This window comes from Acomys russatus, chromosome 20 (genome assembly GCF_903995435.1).
Source record: "Acomys russatus chromosome 20, mAcoRus1.1, whole genome shotgun sequence".
Taxonomy (NCBI): Eukaryota; Metazoa; Chordata; class Mammalia; order Rodentia; family Muridae; genus Acomys; species Acomys russatus.
The window spans coordinates 13,956,266-13,978,126 of NC_067156.1; the positions used below are offsets into that span (position 1 = coordinate 13,956,266).

At 46.8% G+C, this 21,861-nt stretch overlaps 1 protein-coding gene across 3 annotated transcripts in view; it reads left to right on the forward strand.

Annotated features, from left to right (window-relative positions):
• Fhod3 (formin homology 2 domain containing 3) overlaps positions 1-21,861 on the forward strand; it is a 415,945-nt gene that overhangs the window by 56,099 nt on the left and 337,985 nt on the right. For all 3 annotated transcript variants that reach the window (XM_051163630.1, XM_051163629.1, XM_051163631.1), the window contains exon 3: positions 1,607-1,671. In XM_051163630.1, the coding sequence (XP_051019587.1) occupies positions 1,607-1,671 (65 nt within the window). The remainder of the gene's footprint in view (positions 1-1,606; positions 1,672-21,861) is intronic.

Consider the following 21,861-nt stretch of genomic DNA (forward strand, 5'->3'; position numbering starts at 1 on the left):
TTCCACATGCTCCCACATACTTCCACATGCTCCTACATGCTCCCACATGCTCCCACATACTTCCCATGCTTCCACATGCTCCCACATGCTCCCACATGCTCCCACATGCTCCACATGCTCCCACATGCTCCCACATGCTTCCCATGCTCCCACATGCTCCACATGCTCCCACATGCTTCCCATACTCCCACATGCTCCACATGCTTCCACATACTCTACATGCTTCCACATGCTTCCACATGCTCTCACATGCTCCACATGCTCCAGGTGCTTCCATGTACTTCCACATGCTTCCATGTGCTCCACATGCTTCCCCATGCTTCCACATACTCCCACATGCTCCCACATGCTTCATAGCCTCCCCAGTGCACACAGGACCCACCATTTGTAGGTCCTCTGTACACGGGCAGGTAAAGAACCAGGCAGAATGGTGAAACAAAAGAGTTGGAGATGATGAAGTGATATTTTTAACAGACCTTTTGACTCTGAGCCTGTTACGGAGACACTTGTACATCTGTGTTTATTGCTGCACGATTTATGATGAGTAAGGAGTGGAGCCAGCCTAGGTGTCTGTAAACAGATAACTAGATAAAGAAATTCTATTCTGCTGTGAAGAAAAATGATACTCTGACATCCACAAGCAACTGCACGCTGGAGGACATCACACAGTTTCCTAGGATTTTGCGATTGGTTTTCTCTTTTCCTTTCTAATAATAAACTTAAGGCCACGCAGACACTTCTTATCTGGTGTCAGAAGCCTTCCCACACAAGCCTAGAACTAGGGTGCTGGAAGGCACTGCCAGATTCTATCACTATGAGGCCCTGGGAGAAGTGACAAGGCCACAGAAAGACCCGCCATGTTCCCTGTTGCTGGATCGTTTGCTCTGTCAGTTTGTCTTCAACTGCAGGCTTCCTGGCTGCAGTTGCCTAGTCTCAAGGCCCTTGCTGTCCACATGAAGCCAGGATCCAGGGTATCTCCTGTTGTACATTTTCTGCCAGTTTATTTCTGTACACAAGGCCCTGCCTAGGAAAGGCCTGGCAGGAGTGGAGCTGGGCAGGCTCAGGCCCTTTCTCCCACCTGGAAACCAAGGCAAGGAAGATTCTAGGTAAGGTAGGGAGTGTGATTGTTGCCAGGGCCCATAATAAAGATCCTGCACATGTCCTTGGTAGAGACCATCTTCCTGTAAGAACTCAGGGAGAAGCCTAGTACCGAGAGCAACAGAGCAGCTTTTGCAGACGGTATCGTGTCTTCCCCGTCCTATATATGTAAAAAAACCCAAAAAAACCAAAAAACAAAAAAACCTTAAAACATCCATCGGACTGAGCAAACAGATTGTGTTGATACATTCCAGGGATTTCGCTTCACAGACTCAGATTTAAAAATTTTCCCAACGTGCTCAAGGAGGCTACGTAAACTCTGGGAAAGGACTTGGTGATAAAACACACATGCTAATCCAGAAAAGGCAACGTTTCTCCGCCTTTGTTTCTTTGATGTGTTATTTCAGGATATATTCTTATTTAGATTAGGTAACTACTCACTCTTTTAGGTGGGTGTGTTGACAGACGGGAGGGCTAACACCTGTGTTTTGTTTCCTATCTCTCTTAGGCGGGGCAAGAAGAACAGCATTATTCTGAGGACACAGCTATCTGTGAGGGTCCATGCCTGCATTGGTGAGTGGTGTCTGAGTCAGGCATACTTGCTGTCTCCCCACAGTGATCATGTGTGATAAACAATGGCACAGTTAGGAGCTGTAATTGCCGTTACACACTATCTGCTTGGGCTAGCCCTCATGGGTTTCTGGAATGTTGGGAAAGCTGTTTTGATTGTGACTAGAGCTTGAGATAAGACAGTTTGAGGTCACCGGTGGAGATCTTTCTAGAAGTTGTGAGGTTCTTTCTGGGTTATCACCAGTAAAGGCCTCGACTGAGCAGAAGTGATCCTTCATATGGCTTGTTGAAGCTTGGTTTTGGGGAATTGGAGCCTGAGACCCCAGGTGTGGTGAGGTGGTTGGGAGGGAATATTGGGTCAGTGGAGAATTGGGACGCTTAGTGTGGCCTGAAAGGGTGTGTCAGATACTGTTCATGCTGCTGTGATGAAACACCTGACAAAAAGCAACTTCGGGGTGCAGAGGTAATTTTGGCTTACGGTTTGAGGAACACAGTCCTTATCGGCAGGGAAGGCATCCCAGCATGAGTGTGAGGCAGCTGTCACCTTGCAGCCGTGGTCAGGAAGCAGAGGGAGCTGAGTGCCTGTGCTCAGCTGGCTTTCCCCTTTTTATTGAGCCTGGACCCTGGTGTGTGGGATTACATCACCCACAGTCAGGGTAAGTCTTTCCCTCTTGGTTAAATCTCTCTGGAAACAGCTTCACAAACACATGTACCCAGATTTACATTTCACTGTAGATTCCAAGGCAAGTCAACATGAAAGCCAAGATTGGCTGTCACAGGGCTAAGTGGGCCAAGGTACTTGTGGCTCCAAATGGCTTTCCTGTGGTCACTGGGGGTGGGGACACTGGGCCATTTCTTCCCTCACTGGTTCATGGGGTTGCTGGGAAGAAATAGATTATATATGCCAAGTGGATAATAGATTCCTCCTAATACTGGGCCAAGGGGAAGCAAGAATTTAAAGTCATAAAAGGAAAGAAAACAAAGTTCATTCTGTGCATGGATACAGACCAAATTTTGTTTTTATTTATTATTTGCTGTGGTCTTCAGGCCACCTGCAATTAGGGGAACGCTAGTCATGTACCAGGATCAAAAGATTTGTGGATGGACTGGAAGAAAAGCCTTCTGGTCCCTTCTCGTTCCTGATGCACGAGGGCACATCTAGTCCCTGAGAGGAATCCATGTCATTTTACTTTGGTGTGAAATGCTGGGAGTGGTGGCAAGTGTTAACTTTTGTATTCCCCTAAAGCATAAACGATTGTGCAGGTGACTCAAAACCTCCAGGGACTTAAGGATATCGTAGGATGGATTGTAATATTTTTGGAAACCTGGGTAGGTCTGTGGGATCTGTGGGTAACATTGACCGTCTAATCTATAGCTGTTGTCAGTGAGTGTGCTAAATACACGGAAACTATGTTACATCAAATCATTTCTTTTCACATGCGTGAAGTGTGTCTACTAAGAAAAGTCCTGTGACCCATCACTCTGTGTAAACTTCTCCCAGCTCTCATCCCAAATCAAGAACAGGCTCAAACCCACGCCATGTTTAAGTTCCACTTACATGTATAAGTGGGATGTAGCTGACCCCACAGGAAGCTTGGGGCATAAGTATGAACAGGAAGGCAATGAAAGTGGACTTTCACTATGGCGGTCTGGCTCCAAATCTGAAAGCGCTAAGTCCTTTTTAGAAAATGTGTGGGCAAGGCGTTCAGCTCAGTTGGCAATGTGCCTGTCTCGCACGCAGAAGAGCCTGGGACTGATCTTCACCATCGCAGAAGCTGAGTAGGGTGATGCACACCTTTACTCCCAGTGCTGGGGAGGTGGGAACAGGGGCATTGGAAGTGAGTTGTTTCTGGATGCTTAGAAAGTCCACAGCCAGCATGAAATACATGAGGTCTTTGCTATAAACAAGCAAATGCATTCATTTGCAGTGTGTGTGTGTGTGTGTGTGTGTGTGTGTGTGTGTGTGTATCAATATTTTAACCACAAAACTTTCCTAAGTAGCTTTTGTGTTGTTGGCATCTTATTGTTAAGTCTTCTCTACAATTGGTGTAGAATATGTGCTTTTCCACAGTGTGCTGATCCTCAGTAGCCAGCTTAACCCATGTGGTGCATGACTAGGACATCTCTACTCTAATGCCTGAGAGTTTAGCCAGTTACTGGTGTGTGTGTGTGTGTGTGTGTGTGTGTGTGTGTGTGTGAGTGTGTGTGTGTTTTCTCAACCTTCCTTATGCCAATTTGCCTTGGTTATTGGAAGCATGTAATTTGATGAAATAGTACCTAAATATTTGATCAACTGATTGTGGATATAAAAAGTCATGGCTTTGTAAATTCAGTGACTGTTTTGGAAAAGAACCAAAATTACTCATTACCAAAACATTGAAGTCAAGTGTGTTCTGATGGCAAAGGACATTGGAAACACTTAGGTGGGTTCCAGTGTTCACAAATGGCTTCAGCTTTTGCTTGACTTCAAGGGAACTGAACTATGAAGCCATAGACCATGCTGTCAGAATGTGTCATGCCTGAAGACCCATGGGAAGTTCCATGGACCATCCCTCAGATGTCTGTATCTCTGCATAGGGAAGAAATGGTACCCAACCACCAGAATGTGAGGTGTACATGCATGACTTTGAAAGGATTTTCTGCTTTCATTGTCTACAGCATCAGTTGCTAAAGGCCTCAGAGGGTTTGGATGTATAAACTAATGCCCGGGAGAACAGGTTTCCTTTGCATCAAAAACCATCCTGCTGGGTCCATTTTCTTCTTTGGGCAAGATCTGCAGTAGCTTCATTCAGATACCACCTGAGTATACTGTTCAGTTATGCATGGAAAGTGGAATGCGTGCACTGTGCTTTTGAAGTGTCTTTCCACTGTGACATATGCTTTTCCTTTGCAAGGGGGCAGCATTGGGTGGCATTTCTTTGTTGTAACAATAAAATAGTTTAACGCAAAACAAAGCAAAGCAACGAACTAAAGCTGGAGCAGCCTCCAGCTGAAATGACAAAGGAAAACAAGACAAGGAGGAAAGAAAACCTTTCTTGTCAGTGGAGTCCTGGTTTCTTCTCAAGATCATTTCTACTCATGGCTATGTGAGAAAGAGGTTCATGCCCAAAGATATGGGATGCACTTGTGGCCAGAGGTTCAGCATGGCATGCAGTACCCTGAAAGCCTTGCTTTGTACCCATGGTGGTACCGAAGGGACCCATGATGAGCTCTTGTCCCAGGGGTCTATCCAGCAAGTCCATGTTTCCCTCACCTCAGCCCTCTTCCCTTGCACTCCTGCTTTTATAGAGTTTAAAGTCCAGGGCAAGTGCTGAGGAATTGGAGGTGACATGTGTTTGGAATTGTCCAGCACTAGCCTTGGAAGCCTGTACCCGTGAGGATAAGTGTGAAACACAGCCTTTAAGGTTGGCAGCTCAGCAGCTCTCACAAAAGCCAAAGGCCACAGGGGCTCTGCTTTGATGGTCCCAGCTCATCTCTGAGACAGGTGTGTGTGTGTGTGTGTGCGCGCACGTGTGTCTCTCTGTGTGTGTCTGTGTGATTAGAATTGGCTATAGAGAAGCCCCAAGCTTTTGTACCCTTATGCTCCTCCACGCTGTGACTTTTTTTTCATGGGTTTTAGTGTGAAAACCTGATGTACTAGTGCAAACAATGTAGAGCTTGCCTTCTTAACTCAGCGTCCATCCCCAAAGCGACAAAAGCACTGATGTTTCTGTCTTCAGCGTGAACTTACAGATCTAAATTTTTTTAAAAAAGAGAAATCTCTGATCAGCAGGAGAAGTCTGCATTTTATGAGGTTAGTAAGAAAAAAAAAATCTTTTTAATCCTGCCAGAGATCTTATTTCAGCCCCAGAAAAGTGTTCCAAGGAACTGGCTCTGATGAAAGAGCTGCACGAGGCACAGTATGAAGCCAAAGAAGTGCAGGGTCAGGTTGGAGTCTAGGATGTCAGAGAAGAAAACATGGCTAGCCGTCATGGCGCATACCTTTATTCTCAGCACTTGGGAGGCAGAGGCAGGTAGGTCTTTTTGAGTTTGAGGACAGCCTGGTCAACATAGTAAATTCCAGGACCGGCTACATACTGAGTTCCTGTCGCAAAAACAAAAACGAAACAAAATGAACACACACACACACACACAAAACAAAAACAAAACTAAGGAAAAAAATGTGAAAATTGTGTGACCCTGTGATGGTTGAGCTCACCCACCAACTTGGCTGAGTTTAGAATCCTCTGGAAGACGCACCCAGAGTGTCTATGAAGATGTTTCCAGAAAGCGTTAACTGAAGAGGAAAGATTGGTTCTGACTGCGAGTGCGGCCATCCCATGGGCATTTGGAAGGGGGCAAAAGAAAAGTGGAGAAAGTTGGATGAGTGCTAGAATTCTCATCCTTGCCTCCTGGCCTGGTGAGGTGTGAACAGGCAGCTGGTCCATCTACAGAGCCACCACCTGCAGCCATGCCTGTCTCACTGTGGTGGGCTGTATCTCATCAAAACATGAGCAGAAGTAAACTTTCCTCTTTTAATTTGCTTTTTATTTGGTCACAGCACTGACAACAACTGGTACAGAGCCTTAAGTTGATATGGATTTTCTGTTGCTTACCTTTTTGCTTGGCTTTGAAACTTTGTTTCTCACTCTTCTCAAGTTGAGCTTCTCCTTCCTTTAAGAAAAGCCAACTCTGGTCCAGAAGGCCCATGCTTACAAATGTCCAGCACCCAGTTGGAAGGGTCGCATAACATTCAGCTGAAGATGCGGAAGGACCATTTAGGCTTGTAGCTGCAATAGAACAGCTTGGCACAAGGTAGTCAGTGCCACTTCCCCATAGTCTTTGTCACAGGGAGGTTGGGGTGTGGACATGGAGAACTGTGAAGAAGCTGGCAAGCTGCCTGAAATGACCGATGTCACACCATCCAGAAAGTCCAGTTGTAGGCGTTAAGAAAACACTTAAACAAAAGAACATGAGAAAAGTATGCTTCATCCACAGATGGAGAGAAGTAGTTGGTTTCCTGCAGTGGAGGCACCAGCAACGTGAGTTGTCCGTGTACAGAGTGCGAAGAATTTTCTTCTTCAGGCTAAGCCATGAAGCTGTGTACATCACGTACTAGTACTGTGACAGTAGTAAGCTGAGGGTACCTGTGTGTGTGTGTGTGTCTGTCTGTCTGTCTGTAGGTCAGAGAACAACCTTTTGTGTTCCTCAGGTGTCATCTACCACATTTTGTTTTGTTATGTTTTGAGATGGGTGTGCCCTCACCGGCCTGGACCGCACCTGCTAGACTAGGCTGTCTAGGAGCAAAGAGCCCAGGCTAATGGCTGTCACAGTTCTAGGATGATAAGTGTGTGCTACCAAGCCTAACACTTTTGAAAAATGAGTTCTGGGGTGCTAGAGAGATAGCCTAGTGGTTAAGAGCACTTGCTTTTATGGACAACCAGGGTTTATTTTCCAACACCCACATGACAGTGCACAAGCATCTGTGGTTCCAGTGCCGGGGGATCTGTCATCCTCTTCTGGCCTCTGTGGGTACCAGGCATGCACGTGTTGCATATACATACATGTAGACAAAACACTTGGACACATAAAATAGATAAATACTTAAAAATGAGTTTTTAGCTTTCACCCATGGCCTCCTGTTTGCAAGGCAAGCCCCCTTTACCAACAGAGCTATCTCTCCAGCCCCTGCATGCGCTCTTAATGGGAACAGAGGCCAGATCAGCACTTGCGAAAGGAGGTTTGAGTGTGTGTTACAGAATGGCAGCTGGAACTCAGGAAAGGCATAGGTTTTGCCCAGTATCCAAACCTTCTGTAACAGCTGTATTCAAAGCACAGGGCAGAGCTGTCATGCATGGCTGCCAGTCCCCAACCCCCCTCAGCCTTAGTTCACAATCCTGTTCACCTTCCTTAAGCCCTTTGTCCCCCCTGTACTTTTAACTGCGTTGGCACAATTCTCCCTCCTCTCCCCTCTTTTCCTCCGCAGTCCTTGCTGAGTTTTCAACTAAGGCCCAGTAGCTCCAGGGGAAAGCTAACCCTCTCAGCTTCCTTTTCCAGCATTGCCTTTGGTGAGCGACAGGGGGGACACAAGGATTTGGAACACGTTAAAACACGTGACTTATATTCCTTCTTGTCTCTGTGTGTGGTTTGAAATGTCCCTTCAAAGTAGGGGCTGTCATCAGGGAACAGTAAATAAACAAACAGCAAAACAAACCAACACTCATGGGTCTGTGTTAGTTAAGGAGGAGGAGGAGACACTGCCGTGAGTGCTAAGACACTAGGTCTGGCCACTTGGGTGCTATCAGACCCATGCAAGTGCTGCTAGTCCCTGACATGGACACCGATGTGACTGAGAAACCAAGCCAGTTAGCTGTTCCCAGGCCAGGAAGACCAGCATGCCCCTAGCCATTTGGTCACTTTGCCTCTCTGTCCACCATTGTGTCCTCTGGGTCTGCGCTTTGTCTAGCTGACCACGTGCCACCTCCACATAGTGGTACCTATGCACGGAATTCTTGGGTTTGGTGAGGCCCTTCCTTGCGTTTCACTCCTGGATGCCACAGTGACCAACCTTGGGTTCAGGCACAGAGGGCTACACTTCCTGTTTCTGTCTGTAGGTGCCAGGATGCCAGGCTTCCCTAGAACCTTGGATCCTTCAACCTTTGATTTCATCATAGGGATTTGCTGTCCTGCTAGCCACTGCCTTCAGCACAAAGAGATGGGGGTGTGGGGGAGGCTGGGTTTGGAAGCCAGAGTCACTGCTGCAGTAAGAAACCTTTGGGTCTCGGTGACTTTTATTTTAAGCCTCTTCCTTTTCATACTCCATCAGGCCTGTGACCCAGTTTTGCCTGCAGCTCTGTTTTCTATGTTAAAAACAAGCTCTGTGGGTTAATCAGATAAGCACCTCACACCATCTGTTTTCTATCAGTCTGTCACAGGTCCTAGGTGGCAGACCCCACAGAATGTCCACGCATCTAGTGGCTCACTGGGGTGGGGGAGGACCGCCTTAGATGGTCACCCTCGCCACTCTGCAGGGTTGCCACCTCTCTAAGATGCCTTGCTGTCAGGCTTTGTTGCTATATGGGCCCAATTACTCATAAGTCCATCTTCTACTGAAAGGAAGAGTGGAAAAACCCAGGAAGACCATGACACACACCTGTCACCAGGCTCAGCCACTGCACGAGCGGCTGATGTTAAGATGCAGGGGACCATGCAGGCTGTTGCCCATCTTTCCCCAAATTTTGAGAGCTTGTGATGCTTCGATCGTGAGTGAGTGCACAACAGAAATACAAAGAGAGGCTCAAGAATTCACTTGATGGTTTGCTCCCACCCCTGCAGAATACAGGAAGGAATAAAGACAGGATGTACTGTGAGCCCGAGAACCTTCCAATATGGCTGGGTCAGCTGTGGGAAGGGAAATACAGATGTGAACACACATGAATTAAGATTTCTGGGACAATTTTGTTTCATGTTATGCTCAACTCTCCTCTACGATTTTAACCTACCTACCACATCCCTAGGACTTAGTTTCTTTTTATCATTAATGATCTTAAGGTATAAGATTAAGGTCTTAGCATGTGCACTTCACTTTGGAACCATTACTAATTTGCTTGCTTTGTACTGGCCCAGAGGCTATGTCTTACATGGGCACTTAAAAAGGAACGCAAATTTTGGCAGAAAGAACTGATTTGAGTAATTTGGTAGGGATACCTGCGGCTAGAATTACAAAGGATGTGTTGGTAGTGTACACCACAGGCTGGAAGTTAGGCTGCAAAATGCAGCCAGCTAGCAAACCATTCAGTGATGTCCAGGAAGCCAACCCTGGTCGGATTATCGCTGTGCTTTGGGGTGATTTCTATTGCATTTGAAGTGTTCCCATCATGTGTCTGGCCACTGTGCAGAGCAGTGTAAGCTCCGGCGACCACCTCTCTGTGCCCACAGCTGTTTCCACGGACAGAGAGATTCATTTCTGCCAGAGGACAGTCAGAGTCGCTGTTGGGAAATAGAGCGCTTTGTCTCTTTACTAGACATTTTGATACGGAGAAGACACTGGTGGTCAGAAGGAGGGTGGATGTCCCATCATGCCTTGCTTCTCAAAGGCGGCCTCCTGAGGATTAGGTTCACAGTCATGTCTTGTTCATGTGACAGACTTGGTGACAGTCTCGGGAAAAGGGGTCTTGGAAGATCGTGGGAACATTTTTGCCCATTTAAAAATATATTTTATTAATTTATTCTTATTACATCTCAATGGTTATCCCATTCCTTGTAGCCTCCCATTCCTTCCTCCCTCCCATTTTCCTCTACTCCCCTCCTCTATGACTGTGACTGAGGGGGACCTCCTCCCCCCCGTATATGCTCATAGGGTATCAAGTCTGTTCTTGGTAACCTGCTATCCTTTCTCTGAGCGCCACCAGGCCTCCCCATCTAGGAGACATACATGGTCAAACATGGGGCACCAGAGTTCGTGTGAAAGTCAGACCTCACTCTCCACTCAACTGTGGAGAATGTTCTGTCCATTGGCTAGATCTGGGTAGGGTTTTGCCCATTTTTATTGTATTAGAAATATCTAATGGGACATATTTAAACTTGTGCACCCCGCCCCCCACCCCAAGCAAAACCAGATAAAACTAGGTAAAACAGAGGACTGATTCAGGGTTTAATTTAAAGGGGGAAAAAGAAAATTGATGTTGGAACATTTGTTATCCATCCTTTCAGGTGCAATAACCAGAGTATTTGGGTGGGAGAACGATGGAGGGAGTTGGAAAGAGTTTATTGATTATCATGTTATCACAATAGAAGAAAGGCCTATAATTTATCATTTGTATTTATAAATGAAGAGTCAGGGCAGCACTACCTTGAATGAGGCTGGTCTGTTGATTTCTCAGTTCTCCCTAGCTGTGGTAGAGGAATGCTGGTCTCCCTCTACTGTGGGAGGAATGCTGGTCCAGCGCTTTGTGGACCAACGGGGCAAGTGCCTGATGTGTGGTGGAATGGATGTTTTTGGAGACTCCCTCCACTCTCCTGTCCCTGTAGGTTCTTTGACAAGCTTATACCTACCTTAAGGTGCTGCGTGGCCTGAGATAGGGCTCACATAGGCATGAGTGGATGAAGGCACAAAATGCAAACCTTCCCCTGAGTGGTGTCACTTGGGATGGTAACTGAAATGAGCCTGGAGATGTAGGTCTGAGGTTCTCGTCTGGAAGTAGAGTCAGCATCCTGGTGAATCCCAAAAGGCTCCCTGCTGTGGAGGTGAAGGCCAGGGCATCTCTCAGCATCCAAATCCAGGCGGGGCTGCTACCATTGTGCAGCCTCTATGTTCACGCTTAGCACATGTTACTTGGTTCATCCTCCTGACACGTTACTCTTGTATTCCAGAAGGAGGGAGATTCGAGGAGCTTCAGGTGCTCCCTTAGGGACTCAGAGTGAGACTGAAGGCGCTATTCAAAGCCACATCTGTCTAGCCGCTGACTGGAAATGCCTGGCTTTGATATAGGCGATTCACTTAAAAAAAAAAAAAAAAACAGATTATCTTTTTTTTTTTTTTTTTCAAACAGAAGTAGAAAGAGAAATTTCCACTAAGCATTTAATGTTTCTTCTTCCTGACGGGCACTGAGCAAAAGGCACTCAGCAGCTGTCACCCATGGCCTGTAACACAGAGCGTGACTTGTGAACAGGAATCACAGCTCCCATTTAGGAGATGAGGATGTTATCCACTTAGTGGTCCTGATACCCAGCCAAGGTCTCTTACTGCACAATGCTGTGTCAGCCTCAGCTTTGCTTCCTCACACCCTTGACCAAGAACTACCCGTACTTCCGGCCTCTGGCTGAGCCCTTGACTAGCCCAGCTCTTGTAGGATGAGAGAGTCCAGGCCCTGATATCAGACTGGGCCCTGAGAAACCACATGACCTTGGGCAGGTGACCTTACTTGTCAAAGGGAATGGTGTTTCATGTCAGAATTGGGAAGATTAGATAAGCATTTTGTTGACACCAGAGCCATGAAAGCAGTCACCTTGAATATGGATTTGAGGACTCAGAGAATGGGCAGAAGAGACCAGACCAGAGTTTAGGCCCTAGACCTCTGTGTGTCCAGGAGGGTGACGACTCTAACCCTGGCATGTCTCTCCACTTAATGTCGCAGTAAAGTTAAATGGCCCTGGTGCTTCCCACAGCTGCTGATAAATGCCCTCAAGCAGTGTGTGTGTGTGTGTGTGTACACTCTAAGCAATGTTCCCTGTCATACACCAAGCATTGGGCACATGTGGCAGGTGTCATCACAAAGTAGTCTTGTTTTCTGTGGCTTTATGGATTGTTTGAATTGTCTACAGTTGTTAGAAAAACATAGTGGCCAATGCCTGTAATCTCATCACTTGGGAGACAGAGACAGGAGGATTGCTATGAGTTTGAGGACAGAGTCTAGTCTGGTATACATAGCAGATTAAAGGGCAGCCTGAGCTACACAGTCATAAAACACCACAACACAATTGTTAGAGCAAAGTTGGATTGCATGGATGCAACAGTTCTCATGTTAAGAGTGCCTCCCAGAGGCAGAACTGACTTACACAAGATGCTTAGCTTGTCCCTATTCAGAGGTGTGTTAATTGTGAAACCGGGGCATGACATTGTGCCTCCTGTCTAGGAAATCCTAGCAATGCCCCATTCCTGTGTTAGAGGCACATCTTCACACTACCTTTTCCTGATTGACTTATTTTGACTATAGGTTGATAAGAACCCATTGAAAATTTATGTGTTACGGAATGGAGTTGCCTGGTACCCTGGGCATGGTCCGGGCTGTAGAGGATGAGCTGAGCAGGCATTTTTCTCGCCTAGGCTTAGGCTTAGATGCTTCCAGAAAGCAGTGGAGAGGGCCATGGAGTGCTTTGCACTTCATCAGGAAGTCATAAAGCCAATTACCAGCCCATTAGAGACTTGGAAAAGAAGTTGTCCTGGTGAGCAATTCCCAGGCACCTCCCCACCCCCTTTCTCTCTCTCTCTGTGTGTGTCTATGTGCATGCTTGTGCACACATGTGCTGTATATATCAGAAGAATTTGGAAGACCTAGAATCAAGGTAGGCATGTCACATGAGATGGCCCGAGCATGCCCACAGCTGTTCACACGAGGCTTCTGCAGGCCAAGCCGCTGGGTGTACCAGCCTGGGACTGGTACTGAGTACAACCTGGCCTAGGGTTGTAGGTGTGGCCCTTCCTCCTCTTGGCTCTTCTCCAAGATTTGTAAGTCAGTCTTTTTCTAAGATCTGACTTGAGGCCCGGTCCTTGTCAGGACTCGTAGGGGCTCCTGGCTGTGGTGTCTGGCATAGGACAGGTTGGGAACAGAGGGTTCCCAGATCAGCACGTTAGTGAGCCAGGCAAAGGACACTGATATTGGCCTTGTGGGGAAGGGCTTTTGATGTAAGCTCCAGGGGAAGCGGTGCCAGAATCCAGGATTAAATATTTAAAACGGTTTTGGAGAAGTCTAGAGGGAAATGGGGTAGAGGACCAAGAGGGTAGTTTGATAGGAAAGCAGGAAGGGTTGTTTTAGGAAGAAGGGGTCAGCAAGAAAGGAGGTGAAGGGGGGAAGTTGTGAACAACTCCAACAAATTAATGATGTGGGGGCTGAAGAGATGGCTTGTGGGTTAAGCGTGAGTACTGTTCTGCCGGGTACCCCAGCATGCACTTTAGGAGGCTCACAGCCACCTGTAACTTGAGATCTGATGGCCCTAGCCTCTGAGGGCACCTCATGTGCACATGCACATGTGTAAACATAGCTAGAATCAATAATACAAATAAAAATTAAAAGTGTGGACTGATATATGTGAAATGTCACAGTGAAACCCGTTGTTTCTATGGCAACTAAGAGTTAATAGAATGGGCAAAAATAAGACATGCTAGTTTTGTTTTTTTTTTTTTAATGGTAATCCTCCTTTGGCATTTTTCTTTCTTCCTCTCTTCCTTCTTTCTTCTTCCCTCCTTTCCTCTCTCTAGCCTGTCCTTCACTTTTATTTGCTGTGCTAAGTATAGAAGTGAGGGCCTCACACATGGTAGACAAGCGCTCAGCCACTGAGCTATATCCTCAGTCTTTTTTATACTTTTGGAGCTGGGCCCCATTAAGTAGTTCAGGCTGGCCTTGAACTCATTCTATAGCATTGGTGGGCCTTGAACTTCTAGCCTCATCAGTAACTGAGATGACTGGCCTGGGCAACCATATTTTTCTCCTTTTAAAAATGTGTGTGTATGTGGGTGTGTGTTTGGTGTATGTGTGTGTGTGTGTATGTATGGTGTGTGTGTGTGTGTGTGTCTATGGTGTATGTGTGTATGTGTTTGGTGTATGTGTGTGTTTGTGTGTGTATGGTGTGTGTGTGTGTGTGTTTGGTGTATGTGTGTGTATGTATGGTGTGTGTGTATGTTTGGTGTGTGTGTGTATGTGTGTGTGTCTAGGTGTGTGCGTATGAATGTGGGTACAGGCTTGCTATGATGCTTGTGTGGATGTTAGAACACCCTGGCGTGTTGGTCCTCACCTTCCACCTTCTGTTTGAGAGAGCGCCATCTTTTGTTGTTCTGCCCCTGGGCTGCCTGACAAGTGAGATCCTTTGTCTTCTCGTTTTTTGCTGTGAGAGTCCTGGGGTTACAGATGCATGCTACTGCCTCCTGTTTTATATGAGTTCTGGGGGTTAACTGAGGTCCTCAGGCTTGAGGCAAGCATTTACCTCCTGCACTATCTTCCAGTGATGTTTTTATTTCTTAAGAGAAATGGTGTAGGATCGAGAGCCCACTGGGTAACAACAACAAAAGGGCTGCTTGTTTCTTGGGGGATGGACAGTAGTGGAGGGTGTCACCTGACCTGTAAGGCTCTTGTAGTTGAGGGGAGAGAGTGTAACAGTTTCCCCAGAAATGGGGGACTGACTGGTCAAGAGGGAATGCTGTAAGAAGAGCCAGGTGAATAGCCTGGCTTCTATGAGCCCTGCAGAATTTTTGTTAATGGAAGCTTGGGTTCCATTCTTGTCAAGATTATGGGCACCTTAAAACCCATCACTATTGGCTGTGCTTCTGGAACGTGAGGCATTTCCAGACTTCTGACAGGATAACTGCATGGTTATCAAATGCCTACTGAATACAACCATGATTGTTATTCTTTCCTGGGGTCCTGAGTTTTTGGACACACCCTTTCTGTATAGATGATATGGCATGGGGTTCGTTTTCCTCTGCTGTGGCCTCTGTCCTAGCTTGAAGACAGGAGATGGATCTCTCTCAGCTGTTTAGGAGGATGTTGGGGAGTCTCTCTACACCCCCTCTTCTTTACTCCTGCCTAGTGAAAGCTGGTGGACATGGGAGAAGGCAGTGTGACTCCTTTAGTGATACTCCTATTCCAAGGGCTTTCAACTTCTGCTTTGCCATGGGCTGGAGACCAGCCCCTGTGGTGGTGTGCACCTTGGGAGCCCCTCAGATGAAAGTGAAACAAAGCCCCTTCTATCTCTCTGGTTTTTCATGTGGGTCAGAGCTCATGAAGAAAAAGAGCAGAATCCCCCGTGACCCCAGGACCTCTTCAGAGGTTCCTTGGTATAGGTAGACTGATATAGGGCTTGGAAATGGGGTATTTTAGACTGAGCTCTGCTGCAGTGGATCTGCCACTGACTGCGCGGTCTGCCAGATAGAAGTGTGTGTGCGTGTGTGCATGCACAGGACAGAAGTTTTTTCCTCTTTCCTCCTCTCTCAGTGTCTCTGATTGAAGAAGTATTGTTTCACCAAGCTGAGCAAAAACTGGAGGTGCCCTGAGTCTTGTTTTTTTCAAGGCCAGAATAATTGAGATCAAAGAGAGGGAGTGAGTTTTTAAATAAAATGTGATGTCATCCACGTGCATAGTGTGATACCAGTGTGGCACTTGCTGTTCTGGGAACACAGCATGCCCATCCTAGCTCTCACACACTGCTCTCACCTGGGAGCACAACATAGTCTTGCAAGCATATTCCTTACCGAGCTGAGAAAGAGGCTGTTTTGAGGTGAGCCTGGTACAGCTAACCTGCTTTAGAAGGGCATCCTACCTGGGTGGCCTCTGATCTCAGGCTCAGCCGACTGCTTCCAACCTGAGTGGCTGCCAGCAGCCTGAGCTTAGCACACTGTGTTAATTTTGTCGCTGTGATAACATACAGTGAAAAAAAGCCAAGGGAGGGATTGTTTTGGCTCAAGACTTGAGAGGGAGCAGTTTGTCATCGCGGTTCATGACTGTTGCACCAGGAACATCAGGCTGCTTGTTTATATCTTGGAGGATCTAGAAACAGAGAGACCAGACTGGAACCTGGGTTGGTCTATAGCCCACGAGGCTTACCACCTGCTGTCTCGGTTTTCTTTTCAGACAGACCCAATGGTGGCCGACAAGGGCTCACAGCCTCCTACAACAGCGCCACCAGCTGGAACCCAAGTGTTCAAGCTCACGCTCACGTAGAGGGACATTTTACATTCATAGCACACCATGGTGTGACACTGGATAGCCCATGATATTTGGAGAGGGAAGTAGGGGTAATTTATTTAGAATACATCTCAGTTGTTAGCCCCTCACTTATATCTTCCCATTTCCCCCTCCCTCCCTCTTTCATCCTATTCCTCCCCTCCCCCAGGTCTGTGACAGAAGGGGACTTCCTCCTCCACCATATGATCACAGCCTATTAGGTCTTATCCTGGTAGCCTGCTTACCCTTCCTCTGAGTGCCACCAGGTCACCCCCACCAAGGGAAAGTGGTCAAATGGGGCCACCAGACTTCATGTCAGAGTCAGTTCCCACTCTTCACACAACTGTGGAAAATGTGATGTCCATTGGCTAGATCTGGATAGGGGTTCTAGGTTTATTGCATACCTTGTCCTTGGTTGGTACAGTAGTTTGAGCAGAGCCCTCTGGGTCCAGATCTGCCAGCCTTAATGGTCTTCTGGTAGGTTTCTAGGATCCTCTGGATCCTTCTATTTCCTCATTCTTCCTTACCTCTCTTACCTGGAGTCCCAATAGGAAGTCACAGTATTTATCCCAATCTAAAACTTCGGGACCTGGAGTAAGCACAGAGTAAGGATTGTGGGAAAATTGGTGACCATCTTTGGGGGGCAATAATGCACGAATCAGTAATGGGTAACTTACAAATGACACCATCTTGGAGAGAGAAGGAGCTCACTTGTCTGGCCAGGAGATGACACTGTCTTGTCTTCTTTGCCCATAACCCAGAAATACACCATGAATGCTCACCAGGAGGTATGCGATGGCAAGTTAGGAGTTGAAGGCCAGAGAGCCTGGGGACTCAAACTGTAGTCAAGATTGTTCTGTTTGTGTGTCCTTCTTTGAGCATAAGAACAAGTTTCATAGGATGCTGCCTTCCAGCACTGGGAGGGATGCGTGTGGCTATCTGGTGCAGATGTACCGTATCCTGAGGCTGAGAGACACCATATAGGAAGATAGTAGGGGTACCCAAGGCTTGAGTACAAAGTGTTCTCACTTTTGTTGACAGCCTTGGACTAGGTATTGTTGGCCTATATCTAGAAAAATGCCAGGATTCCTACATTCTCAGAGATGCCCGTGGTACCTAAAATTTATGTGTGATACCTGTCGAGGTCAGGTAATCCTTGTCCATAGAAACTTCCTTCACAGTGGCAAGAGCATCCCTATAGCAGATGCTGTGGACAGTAGCAGACAGACTCAGCTCTCAGAGATTAGACATGTTGAAGGCCCTCAGCTACAGTGAGTGACATCTCAGAAAAGGTCTTTGGAAGCCAGAGCTTCGCAACCAGATACACCCATGTTACCCCTGCTTCTCAGCAGGTCTGTGAATCGCCTTGCGCAGCTCCTCTGCAGAGTTGGCAGTGAGCTGTTCTGTGTTCCTTACAGGATGGGCTTGGAAGCCTGGGTTACACGAGGGCACATGCTTACCCCTCATCTCCTCTTGTGTTTCTAAGGCCACCTGGGTCCATGGATTTGTGTGTGTGCTAGCTTCTTGATCAACACTTGGGGTTTTAGGTCTGGCTTATCATCTCTTCCACAATGAGGTGGGACATGGGATGTGCTTGTCATAGGTCTCTCCCCTCCCCTGTCTGTCTCTCTTTCCCTCCCTCCCTGCCCCTCCCCCCATATGTCTGTCTGTAAAGTGGGCTCACTGCATAGGAGGTCTGGCTGTTCTGCCTGTGGCAGTGGTCCCATCTATAGAAGGTGAATTCTGGACGATTGGAGCTGGCCTGTCTAGTTTCTGCCCTGGATCTGCCACTTGGGCTTTGTGTCCTTGAGTAGGTTACTTCTCTGTCTCTATTTTCTTTCTGTAAAATGAGACAATTAGGGTTATTGGGGGGGGAGGAGGAGTGTTTCAGCTACTTTTCTCATTGCTGTGACAAAGTATCTGATAAAGGCTGCTTAAGGATAGACTGACTGAGCGTCACTGTTTGAGGGTACCGTCTGTATGGTGGGGAATTCATGGCAGTAGGCCCATGAGACATCTGGTCACATTGCATCCACCTACAGGAAGCAGAAAGGGATGGATGTTGGCACTCAAGAGCCTTTTCCCTCTTCATTCAATCTAAGAGCCCAGCCCACGGGAAGATGCCACTCATGTAGGGTGAGTCTTCCCATCTTGGTTAACTCAATCAAGAAGCTCCTTGGCTGACATGTCCAAAGCATTGTCTTCTAGGTGATTCTAGGCCTTGTCAAGTTGATACTGTTAACCACCACAGGGGGTTAAAGGACTAAATCCCAGGATGGTGCCCAGTGTTACATAAACACTGGCTGTGGAGTAGCTATTATTGGCTCCTTGGCATAACCAAGGCACATGGCAGGTCTTAATACATCTAAATGAATAATAAGAGTAGCAGAGTTTGGGATTATAGCGAAAGCCAAGCCAAAACGTGAGAGCACGGAGTCCTCTTCCCTTTCTTCCCGAGATGCTCTTGGGTTTCCCCGAAGTGCTGATAAAATGTAATGGCCAAAGGCGAACGTTGTCTATTAAAAACAGCCTCCCTGAGCAGACAGAGGAAAGACAGGTTCTCTGACCTCATGGCTCTGAACCTTATGTTGCTGTCTTCTTTATGCATTAGTCCCACAGGGGCCCAACCAGCATGGTGGCATGAGGGCAGAGCTGTGCTGCAGCAGGCAGGGCACCCATGTCTTCTTTCATTGCTTTTTCTGGGCTTGTCTGGGTTTCCGCTCACAGCTTATTCATGCCTCGCCATGGAGCAGATTATTTTTCCTCTGGCTACCGTGATGGCAGACGGGAAGGGTGGTTTTTAATGAATTACTGTTTTCCTTCGGAGATTAAGCTTTCATTATAAATATAATTGCTGACACACAGCCTTCTGGCGCTTACTTATCATTTGCCAGTTAGGATAATGGATTAAAGAAGTCTCCTGGAAAGTGACATGGACAACGTTAAGCCTGTAAGTCAGTGTGGAGCACTGGTGGATGAAGTGCTGTGGCCAACTGGAAGCAACATGTCCCAAGTTGGCCCGCAGTGTGCTTGGCCTAAGAGTTCTGAAAATATTCATGACCTTTGAGGAAGAGATTAAAATTAGTAGACAGAGATGCTGCAGCCAATCTTGTGACGTGTCATTTCACGGCGTCTGCCATGCCTGCCACATGCTTCTGGGATGGCTGTGGGGTAGAAGCTTGTGCCTCTTAATTTTAGAGTAAAATAATTGAGTGTAAGATTGAAAACATTGGGGCTGGAGAGATGGCTCAGTGGTTAAGAGCACTGCCTGCTCTTCCAAAGGACCCAGGTTCAATTCCCAGCACCCACATGGCAGCTCACAACTGTCTGTCACTCCAAGATCTGACACCTTCACACCAACACACATAAATTAAAATTAAATAAAATTTTAAAAAAATTAAAAAAAAAGATTGAAAACATTTGTGATGGGTTTGAAACTGGGGATGGGTGTTATAATGTTTGCGTTACCCCCTTTTTTTTTACCCCCTCCTCCTCATCTCTGTGTGAGTGTCATATACACACATATCCGTGTTCATGTCTAAGTGTGGGTGCATACATACCAGGATGTGAGTGTGGAGGTCAGAGGACATCCTTATCTGTTGCCTTCCAAGGGTTTCTTCTTTAGATTCCCGACTGGCTAGCCTATAGAATTCGAGGAATGTCTCTGTGTCCTTTTGTCATCTTGTCACATGAGGGCTGGGATTATAGATGTGTGTTAGCGTGCCCAGCTATATGTGAGGTATAGGTATTCAAATTCAGATGCTCATACTTGCCTCACACATGCTTAATACCCACTGAGCATCTCACCACCCCTCCATCACTTGCTTAGGGGCCATTATCTTTTGGGCACTTCTCTATTTTGGGTTTTTACCCTCACCATGCTAGAGTTTCCCCACCTTGGCACTATGGACCACTTCACCATGGGGCCAGCCCCTGTTGTGAAGCCTGTTCTGTGCATTGCAGGATGTTTTCAGCATTTGACCTCCACTCACAGGAAGCTGGGAACAATGCCCCAGTTATGAATACCTCCAGACACTGCGGAATGTCCCCAAGAAAGCTCAGGGCCAAACTAACATGATGCCTGTGCTCTTCACAGCCGTGCTGTCTGTTCTGATGGACCTGCTCAATTGTGACACTGCGGGGAGACCTGTGGTGTTCCTCCTGATACTCCAGCTGTGAGAGGAATACTATGCCTATCTCAAAATACAAGCAGGGAAGAAAGTGAGCCTGGCTCTAAGTCACCTAGGAAAAGGAACCTTTTGTCTGGAGCCACAGGCTTAACTTTAGACAGCATCTAAGAAGCCTATTCCAGAGATGATATTAAGATCCCAAACTTCAGAGAAGTCTGGGTTTGGGTCCCCTACATGAGGGCAGGAGTGACTCCATCTGTACCCACAGCCTGAGGACTATGGAAAAACACATGCTGGGAAGGGACTTTGGTGGCGAGTGACTTCGGGGAAGTTGAATTTATGAGCCTAACACAGAGGGGCTAAGAGAGCAACTAGAGAAAAGAGATGGTATAAGCATGAGCAGATAAACCCAAGCACATGAGCAGGGATCAGCACTGGAGCATCCCTGGGATGGGGTGGGGTACACGAGGAAGGGATCCAGCAGCATGCAGAAGGCCTGGGATTTTTTAAGCCATTCAACCTTGGAGGATGCGTTCTGCCTCACAGACTTACTCTAAGGTACAAATAAGATAGATGTTTGTGACCCTAACATTTGGGACATTGAGACAGGGCTCAAAGATCACTCCACAGAGCGAATGAGATCCTTTCTCAGAAAAGTAAAAACAAAACTAAAACCTAGGGGTGCCTAAAGGAAGGCTACTTATTAAAGTCTTTGTGTGTAGTGTCTGTAATCAGACAATGCCATTTTCATAGTGCCAAGTAGAACATGAAGGATTGTTGGAATCAGACAGAATCCGAGGAGGGAGGTATGTAATAGGGTTATTGCTCAAGGAAGAATATTTCAGGATGAATTGGATGAGAAGGAGCTAAGAGAAAGAAGTAGGAGGTCAGGGGTGTGGCCTAGTTTTCCAGCCTTACTGGCAGAGCTTTGTGGTAGGAGGGGCTTTGAGGGAGGAAGCTGAACTTGGCTTGGTTTCCATGACTCCTTGATCCCCAATATGAGAGCAAGTGCTGCCTCCTGTTAAAATGAACCCAGACAGCACATTAGACACACCCCTATCAATCACAAGACGTTTCTAAGGATTAAAAAAAAAAAAAAAAAAAAAAGCCAGGTGTGGTGGCACATGCCTTTAATCTAAGCACTCGGGAGGCAGAGGCAGGCAGATATCTGTGAGTTTGAGGCCCGCCTGGTCTACAAAGAGAGTTCCAAGGCAGCTAGGGCTGTTATTCAGAGAACCTGTCTTAAAAAACAAACAAACAAACAAACAAACAAACAAAAAACACCAAAAAACCAAACCAACCAACCAAACAAAACAAAAACAACAACAACAACAACAAAAAACAAAAAGGAATAGACATGACCAGATGTTTGGGTAAGTCATCAGTCACAGGTCATTTGATCATTAACACCAACTTTCCTGGTACCCAGGTTGCCCAGGGAAACCACTGGGTTGTGTTCCAAGTGTTTCTTATGTTTGAGGAGGAATCCCTTGAGAAAGGTATAAGGGAAGAAACTGGATTTTGGAGGGTAGCAGGGGAGGACTCTGAATATTATTTAAGTTATTTTATAAATGTAGAACATATCTTGAAGTATAGGTTTTTGCTTGTCTGTTTTTTGAGGGATGGCTCTGTGTAGCCTTGGCTGTCCT